The sequence below is a fragment of the Penaeus japonicus genome, unplaced genomic scaffold (assembly GCF_977035675.1).
Source record: "Penaeus japonicus unplaced genomic scaffold, GWHDUDI00000001_assembly GWHDUDI00000034, whole genome shotgun sequence".
NCBI classification, from domain to species: Eukaryota; Metazoa; Arthropoda; class Malacostraca; order Decapoda; family Penaeidae; genus Penaeus; species Penaeus japonicus.
In genome coordinates this window covers 18,072,569-18,082,568 of record NW_028234436.1, presented here as the reverse complement: position 1 = coordinate 18,082,568, position 10,000 = coordinate 18,072,569, and the positions used below count along the sequence as shown (strand labels likewise).

The window sequence follows — 10,000 nt, the reverse complement described above, 5'->3', positions numbered from 1 at the left end:
GTACAGACTAGGTATCAATCCATCTGGTCCTGCATCACCTTCTGGAACTTATAATTCTCCTGTTCGTGCCCCAACTCTTGGCAATCTGCATAAACCAAAAGATCAACGAAGTCGCCAAAAAATGCTTCAACGACAGCGCTGTGAAGACCAGGACAACCAACTTCCTGGTATTATGCTGTCGGCACCTACCATGGAGTCATTAGTGTTGCCTTCAATAAGCAGCCATTTGAGTGCTTCTTGTGAGAAATTAGCAGCTCACTCGGTAATAGCATCGGAGAGTGACTTAGCCAACAGCCATACGTCCCTTGCCCCGACCAGTAGTGTAGAGGAACCAATGTGTGCAGTGTTTACAGTCCCGTCACTTCGGAGAACAAACTCTGCAACTACACCTCAAATGAAAGAGGAGGCAGCAACTGGCTGGAAGAGGGCTGATAGTGAACAGAATCCCATACAAAGAGCGGATAGTGCTGCATCACATCAAAGACGATCTAGTGAATCTTCTACAGGGTCTGATGCTAGTGAATCAGTATCATTCCATTTGATGGTACCAGAACTGAGCATAGACAATCCCAGTAATGATACAAGCCCATCTGGTTCTCCTAACAGTTCTCCTTCAGCCTCCCCAGTTCCAGTGCGAGCAGCTAACCAGAAGCCTCCTCCACGCCCTCCTGAGCCTACGCCCCCACATACCAAGCCAGGAAATTCGAGACCAGCAACTCGTAATGAACGACGAGTACTGAGGCGCCAGTACAGTACACATAGCCCTGCAAGTCCCACACTCATGCGTGATGAGAAGGGAGGACACCATTCATTGCCGACGTACATGGAAGAAACTGATACTGATGATCCAAATCAGCCCCCAGCACCCCCCAGCTCTCCATACCCTCTTGCCCATCTTCTGTCTCGTGAAGACTCTGCCTCTCCCCAGTCATTAGCATCTCCTTTGTCGCCACTTCCACTTGCACACAGACTTCAGCGTGATGGGTCTGGCTCTTCGCAGTCCCTAGCTTCGCCTAGCTCCCCTCGACTGCTGGGTAGTCGTCTTGTCCGTGAAGGGTCCGAGTCTCCACAGTGGCCAGCTTCTCCCATAGCAAATCGTCGAGAAGACTCGAAGACCTCTCCAAGTTCCCCTCTCCCAAATCATAAGCGTGTTCAACGTGAAGAGTCGGTATCCTCTCAGTTCCTGACACCCACTCTTAATCTTCACCCCAAGGTCCGTCGTCTTAATCGTGGTGACTCTGATGCTAACCAGCTTCTTCTTCCTGTTTCCACCCATCAAAAAGTCCGACGGCTCCATCGTGATGACTCAGCCTTCGCCAAAACATCTACCAGTTCCCCACAACAATCAAATCAGCGACTCCAACGTGATGACTCAAGTTCCTCTCATTTATCAACCCCTCCTGCTACTCCTCTCCCAACATGCAAACATCTCCAACGAGATGATTCTGATTCATCTCACATTCCTGAATCTCCCAGCTCCACCAAATCATCCACACACTATCTCCAGAGTGATGATTCAGTGTCAACATCTCCAAGTTCACCTCTCCCAACGGTTAGACGTTTACAGCGTGAAGACACTGATTGCTCTAACATTCCAGAGTCCCCTGTGTCCCCTGTGTCCCCTGTGTCTCCTGAGTCAACATCCCAACCCCTCCAGCAAGAAGACAATGGCACTGGTTCCTCAAGCATGCCTACACCTCCAAGTACTCCTCACTCAGTAATTACACAGCTTGAACGTGATGATTCTGACACCTCTCCTGTTTTAGAATTGTCAAGCTCTTCCCAGCCATCAACTCCTCGCTTCTTGCGTGAGGAATACGCTTCTCGTCGTAAGTCTGCATCTCCTGTGTCTCCCCATGCGACAATTCAACGACTCCATCCTGAAAAGTCAGGCTCGCCCAAATTGCTCTCATCACCTAGTTCCCCAAAATCGCCAGCTGCTCGTCTTCAGCAGGAGCATCCCAGCACTCCTCCAGCTTCACCAGGCTCACCACATTTTAAAGGTGCGACAATGAAAAGAGAAGACTCATGCTCTCCCCAGCCTCCAGCACCTCCAAGTTCCCCATTACCAAAAATAAGACGCCTACATCGTCAAGACTCTAGATCTTCCTTGCCCCAAATTCCCCCTGCTTCACCAGGAACTCTTAAAAGTCGTCGAGATTCACAGCCTCAAATGTCCCCAGTGTCTCCTTTCAAAGATCGCCGAGATTCACAAACGCTCCAGTTTGAAATGTCTCCTTCTTCTCCCGTGCCCTTTCAATTTGATCGTCGAGAATCACTCAAACAGTCCCATATTCCTTCTTCTCCACCTGCAACCTTTGCTAGTCGCCGTGATTCACCTCTATCTCATATCCCTCCTGGTTCCCCATCATCCGCTTTTGCCAGCCGACGTGACTCCCTCCAGTCACAAATGCCTCCTGCATCTCCATCAGCAACTTTTGTAAGTCGTCGTGATTCACCTCTATCTCAAATGCCTCCTGGTTCCCCATCAGCAGCTTTTGCAAGCCGACGTGACTCACTTCAGTCGCAGCTGCCTCCTGCCTCTCCATCAGGAACTTTAACAAGTTACCGTGATTCATCTCTGTCTCAGATCCCTCCTGGTTCCCCATCAGCAGCTTTTGCAAGCCGACGTGACTCACTTCAGTCGCAGATGCCTCCTGCATCTCCATCAGCAACTTTTATAAGTCGCCGTGATTCACCTTTATCTCATATCCCTCCTGGTTCCCCATCATCAGCTTTTACAAGTCGACGGGACTCATTCCCATCACAAATGGCTCCTGCATCTCCATCAGCAACTTTAGCAAGTCGCCGCGATTCACCTTTGTCTCAGATTCTGCCAGGCTCCCCATCAGCAACCTTTGTAAGCCGACGGGACTCACTTCAGTCGCAGATACCTCCTGCCTCTCCATCAGGAACTTTAACAAGTTACCGCGATTTAACTCAGATCCCTCCTGGTTCCCCATCAGCTTTTATAAGTTGCCATGATTCACCTCAGTCTTATATCCCTCCTGGTTCTCCATCATCAGCTTTTGCAAGCCGACGTGACTCACTTCAGTCGCAGATGCCTCCTGCCTCTCCATCAGCAACTTTTGTAAGTCGCCGTGATTCACCTTTGTCCCAAATGTCTCCTATTTCCACATCATCAGCTTTTGCAAGCCGACGTGACTCACTTCAGTCGCAGATGCCTCCTGCATCTCCATCAGCAACTTATGTAAGCCGTCGTGATTCACTTCAGTTCCAAATCCCTCCTGTCTCTCCATCAGCAACTCTTGTTGGTCGCCGTGATTCACTTCAATCTCAAATGTTTCCTGCATCTCCATCAGCAAATGTTGTGGGTCACTCTGATTCAATTCATTCTCGGATGCTACCCACTTCCCCACCAGGATCCTTCAGTAGTTATCGAACTCCTGCTGCTTCTTCTGACTCAACCTATGTAAGTCGACGAGATTCACTTATGCTCCAACCGGAAATCCCTACCACTTCCACATCAAAATCTCCAATGGTTCATCAAGATTCACTCACAATGCAATGTCGGATCATGTCCACGTCTCCTCCAGCTCCATTCATTGATCGACAAGATTCTCTTGAGGCACCCATTGTTCCAAGTTCACCTCCTTCTCCATTCAAAGATCGCCATGATCTACTCCCAAGACAAACTGAAATCCTTCCTGCTTCTGCTATTTCTCCCTGCATTATGCGTCAAGCCCCAAGTTTAGAACAGCCCAAACTTGTACGTAGTTCCCCGGCATCCCCTTTCATTAATCAGGAAGATCCGTTGCCATCTCAACCCGCTAAACCTCCTAGCTCTCCACAGCCAATGACACGTCAGGACTCAAGCTCCCCTCAGCCTCCAGCACCTCCTAGTTCCCCTCGACCTAAACCAAGGCGGCTTCAGCGTCAAGACTCAAGCTCATTCCAATCACAATTGCCTCCTGGATCTCCCAAGTCTCCCTTTATAAACAAAGATTCATTTGCTTTCCAAACACCAGTTCCGAGTTCGCCTGGACCTTATATAAATCAGGATACACTCTTCCCACAGACGTCAGACTCAGCTAGTTCTCCTGAGGGTCATATCCTCAGTCGTGAAGATTCCCTTTCACCTCAGCCGATGCCCCCTCCTAGCTCTCCTCAGCCGAAACCTCGTCGTTTTCAGCGTCAGGATTCGTACAAATCTTTGCCCCCAATCCCTCCATGTTCTCCTAAATCACCTTTCATAAATCGGGAAGATAAATTTTTTGCCCAGCCTAAGACAGCAACTAGTCCACACGTCTTACCTCGTGATGACTCAGCATCGCCCAAGCCCTTAGCAACACCATGCTCTCCCAAGCCATGCAGGCTCTCATACCAAGAAGAGACGAGTTCACCTAAATCCTCAGTGCCAACTAGCCCTTTGAAATCAAAAGAGTCGAGCTCACCCAAAGCTACAACCTCCCCTGTTCCCCATCAATCAAAAGTAAGCCCCACTTCTCGTGAGGGCTCAGGCCCGCCTTCCCCCAGTCGTTCTGTTATGGAGACCTCCTGCTAACGCTCACAATATTCGGTGTAAGATCTCATTGTAGTGTATTTACAGAGGTATATAAACGGTAGATTCATCAGTATAGGCACTGGTTACTCAGAGTGTTAGTTGTGCTAGATGTTGCTGTACTCAAGGTGTACAAATTACGGTATAAACCTGTTTTATCAGAATGAAATTTGCTGATATCCAATATATTTTTAATGACTTTACCCTTCGGATTAAACTTTGCCCATCGTAGAATACTTCCCTTTTCTATGTTGGAGGTAGTAATTGGTAGTCGTTTTAGCATATGCATACCATGGACTGTCACATTTTTTTCCTTCTTTTCCAGTCTTTACATTACTATTTCATTATTCAAATAAATAAGTTCTACGTCTTGTGTTATGACAGAAAAAAACATGGATATCTCAAAAGACACTAACCTAAAAGAATTTTCTTCTGAGTTAAGTTTATGATTACCAAGTATAACATCGATGTTTAAATGATTTCTTAAAGCCTTTTGCCTGGGCCATATGTACAGCAAACTAGAAGGACAGTTATAATATTTTTCTCTTCATGTGATAGTGCTTGGTGTGCATGTGTTCCATAGTCGCTGTTATGACAGTTCCGGTAAAAAAAGCGCATATGATCCAACTCTCGTCCGGTTTTTTAAGAAGGCAAGGATCCATTTTCATTAAACACTGAAGGATATCGTCAATTCGATGGGATTTGGATTTTCCAGAAGCATTGTTACGTCTATTTGTTTAATGAAAAGAGACAGACCTGAATGAACTGACAAGCATCCGGATACTAGGGAGTTTTTTTCCGTTAATTGTCATTTAGTCTCTCCCTTTCAGTGTGATCAAAATTACCATAACTGTTGCAAGAATAAATTATCACGTCTTGCATGTCTGGATTCTAACTGTTGTTTTACATTCAATCATATACCGTAAGTGTAATAAATCAAAAAAGAAAAGTAATAAAAAACTTCGGAGGTCGTAAGGCTTTCTGTCAATATGCTGAATCCACCCAGGAAGTTTGTAGTGTCTGTCCAGTCAGGGTATTAGTAGTATCTGACCTCCTAGAGTGTTGCTACTCCTCAACCTAGGGTGTTGTCCTCCTCCTGCTCAGAGTGTTACACTCTCTCTCTCTCTCTCTCTGCCTCACTAGCATTGTTCACTTAATCGCGTTAATCTCCCTCTGCCCAGGGTGTTATTGCAAAGGAATTTTTGGTATTGGTCATTACACCTTAAGTAAAGAGTAAAAGACATTATCTCATTCCTGGTTGACGAGATATTCTAGGTTGTATAGCTAGGCTGGATCACCTCTAAAATGATCCTGGTGCAGGCTTAAGCTACTGTATAACTGAATATTTTACAGTCTTGCTATGTAATGTGATAAAAAGTGTCATTTTGTTTCCGTTTAGATTAATGTTTGTATATAATGTGCACAATTTAATGACAATCTGATCTGCTATATTTTTTATTATACTTATATACATACATATATATAAATTTATATATATATATGGTCTGTTACTGCTGTCTTTGCGCCATTGTTGTTCTATAGTTTAATGAAGGTAATGTTAAAGATATAAAATTGCTTCTCCATTACGCCGCAAATCCACTATTGTTTTGAGTCCCGTGATGCATCCCTCACAATGGTGTGTCTTGCCCCTGGGTTAATATGTAGCTCCTTCGTGTTAGGTACTGTATTGTTTCTCCTACTGGGTACCACTGCATTAAGTCTCCCCCTGGGTGATATGATGTGTAATTTCTCTGCCAGGGTATCCATTTACACTTTGTGTACTGCATTCCTCCTGATTACTGTATTGTTCCCTCTATGTAATGACATGTTCCCCCCTAGGTACTGGTACTGCTCGCCCTGAGTACTGCATAACTCCTACGGGTATTGACAGATTCCTTTGAGCGCTGTAATGGTACCTCTGGGAACTGAAATGCACACGGCGCATAGATGATGCATTGTTCCCACGGGTAATAATACTGCTCTCCTGGGTACTGTGTCTCCCCTGTAGGTGGTTGATTGACACCACTGGGTCCTGACATTGCTCCCCCTTGCGTACCGATGGGTGTCGAGCATTCATCTTTTAATCACTGTGTATATTCAGATAGGAAGTTTTACAATGTTGTGAGTCCACCGAGAGATTCGCTCATATCTGTATAGGAATGTATTTAATGTTGTTAATGATATATATGAGAGTAACCTATTTTGATAATGGTCCTCTGAGATTTGGCGAAACCCGAGTCCTCAGTGTGATCATTTATAGTCCTATACGCCTTGGCAATCAGCTGCCTCCAGGCATCAATCAAGAGATTAGAATGTGTAGTTTGATCAACCCGGCGGTGTGTGTGCTGCGAACGTGACAATGCCTCTAGACTACATACATACATACAGTACATACGACAGCTCCAGTCCTCAGTACTGAGAGTATAGATTCTGTGATGCCTCCATGTCTCTGTGCTGAGAACTTTTGTCTATGATGCCCCTGATGTGCTCCAACGAGAGAGGATAGAGCCATTGATACCTCAGTGCGGAGCTGAGTGTGTGTTCTCTGATGCCTCCATGTGCGTTGGATCTGTACACCTACTCTGTGTCCCTTAGGATCATCAGTAGAAATGGTGAACTTTCACTACTTGTAAACTGAAGTGCGCGTAATGGACATCCTGTACTGAGAATGATTTATATTTGTTTATAAACTTTGTAATGGATAAAGCTTACTCGCAGCTTTTATTAACCCTTTGAGCCCTTTCATGTTAATCCATGTAAAGAGTCTATACCGATTATGTGTAAGAGTAACATAAGTAAATGTGTTAAATATTTATAAATATATTGGTTAACAAATTACTATACTGAATGAATAAAGAGATGTCAACAATGATGCAGATAATTTTAATAATAACAACAGCAATTGAATATAAATAATATTTAAGGATATATCGATAGTACTAATAATAATCATGTGTATTAGCATCTTATTATGATTATAATGATAACGAGTGTGAAAAAAGACTGAAAAGAGTAATGATTTTTATATCATAATTGTGGTAATGATAAGAAGAATGATGAGACTGACCATAAACCTAAAATTAATGACAATGAAGATAACTAATGATAATAGTAATAGTAATAATTATGATGATTAAATAACAGTCATAATGGTAATGGTGATGAAATAATAATAATGATAAATATTCTGATAATTGTACTGATAGTGATAATGATAATAATAATAAAACGAATAATGATAATAGGCTTGTTGATAATAATGGTGATAATAAAGATGACGATAGTTATAATAATAAAAATGATAACAATAATAATGATACTTTTGGTAATAATAATAACTATATTAAAAAGGAAAATGAGAATGTAATAGTAATGATGATGCTAATATAAGAATGATATGATAATGCTAATAATGATATCAGGATAATAATGATAATGATAATCATTATTGTTAACACTTTAATTATTATCACAATTGTTGTTAATATTATCATTACTATTATAATAATGATAACGAAGAGAGCAATAATCAGTGATAATAATAATGATAGTGAAGATTATAGTTATAACAATAATGATGATAAGAACACTAATAATTATGAACTTTCTTATTGATGATAATAATGATATTAATAGGACGATGATAAAAAATGAAAATGATGATAATGAAAATAATGATAACAATATAATTAATCATGATAATAACTACAATAATGCTAATCGCAATAATGATGACAATTACGATGATAATGGTAATGATATTAATAATAATGATATAATTATCATCATGTTATTATTGATAGCAATAATAATAGTTGTTGTTATCATTATTATTATGATTATTATCATTACTATTATCATGATTATTATCATTATAATGATTACCATAAATGTTATCATGATAAAATAAGATAATGATTTTAACACCAATAATAACAAAAAATAATAGAAATTATAATAATGATAGTAATAAGAATGATAACAATGATAATAACAATAATGAATAAGGATGATAATTATGATAAAAATGATAATGATGGAAATAAGTGATAATTATTATAATGATAATGATAGTAATTATGATATGAATGATGATGACGATACTAATAATTCGTTTTTTTTTATCTAGATTCCGCATAGAATGTGTGAGTGTGTGTGAGTGTGTGTGTGAGTGTGAGTGTGTGTGTGTGTGTGTGTGCGCGTATGTGCGTGCGTGCGTGTGTGCGTGCGTGTGTGTGTGTGTGTGTGTGCGTGTGCGTGCATGTGTGTGTGTGTGTTTTGCGTGTGCGTGTGCATATGTGCGTATAGATAGCTAAATTGATAGATCGATGTTTACTGTATAAATACATTAATGTAGCATGACCAATCTGACGTAACAATTTTAACAAAGAGGAAAATATTTCTACAACGATGAAATTCGCGTAACGTTTTCTCTTCTCACTCGTTCGTAAAACAAAGAAAATGGAAAATCTGGTAAGGGGGACTTTTATAAATATTTTGACATACCACTTAGTTAACTCTTACCAATTATTCACACCAAATATTTCCAACCGAGAACTATGGGATTATTGTAGAAGGAATATATAAAGAGACGTTTTAATACTGGCACGAATAAACGAAATACTTTAATAGTATGCCCTTGTATAAAGACGGCAATGAACAAATTTTTGTCTCTCTTTCTCGCTCGCTCGCTCTCTCTCTCTCTCTCTCTCTCTCTCTCTCTCTCTCTCTCTCTCTCTCTCTCTCTCTCTCTCTCTCTCTCTCTCTCTCTCTCTCTCTCTCTCTCTCTCTCTCTCTCTCTCTCTCTCTCTCTCTCTCTCTCTCTCTCTCTCTCTCGTTCTCTCTCTCTCTCTCTCTCTCTCCCTCTCCCTTTCCTTCTCTCTCTCTCTCTCTCTCTCTCTCTCTCTCTCTCTCTCTCTCTCTCTCTCTCTCTCTCTCTCTCTCTCTCTCTAGCTCTCTCTTCTTCTCTTCCTCTCTCTCTCTCTCTCTCTCTCTCTCTCTCTCTCTCTCTCGTTCTCTCTCTCTCGTTCTCTCTCTCTCTTTCTCTCTCTCTCTCTCTCTCTCTCTCTCTCTCGTTCTCTCTCTCTCGTTCTCTCTCTCTCTTTCTCTTTCTCTCTCATTCTCTCTCTCTCCCTCTCCTTATACCTCTCCCTCTCCTTCCCTCCCTCTTCCTCTCTCTCATACACACAAAGTCACGCTGTGGTATGATAAGCCAGAGATAGTGTCAAATTAATCCAGCTAGATCTTCTTACTGCAACTGTCGGTCAATTCTTGATTCTCATTTTTCTTCACAAAATGACAATAAATGAAAGAGATCATTCAATACTGCATCTATAAATATGCGAGGATATAATGCGCACTTTCTTTTTACAAAGTTGACATATGGAACATCCCCTGACATCTCTCTAATTACGGATGAACTTTGGTGAAATACTTGTTTTTATTTGTTTCTCCACACAAGGTAAAAGTTTCCGTGAT

At 41.7% G+C, this 10,000-nt stretch overlaps 1 protein-coding gene across 3 annotated transcripts in view; it reads left to right on the top strand.

The window, feature by feature from the left end:
- Positions 1-6,049, top strand: part of LOC122246177 (uncharacterized) — a 267,061-nt gene extending 261,012 nt beyond the window's left edge. For all 3 annotated transcript variants that reach the window (XM_086530880.1, XM_086530879.1, XM_043004541.2), the window contains one exon: positions 1-6,049. This exon is cut by the window's left edge and continues 524 nt beyond it. In XM_086530880.1, coding sequence (XP_086387006.1) covers positions 1-4,525 — 4,525 coding nt within the window. In that variant the 3' untranslated portion in view covers positions 4,526-6,049.
- The last annotated feature ends 3,951 nt before the right edge of the window (positions 6,050-10,000 follow it).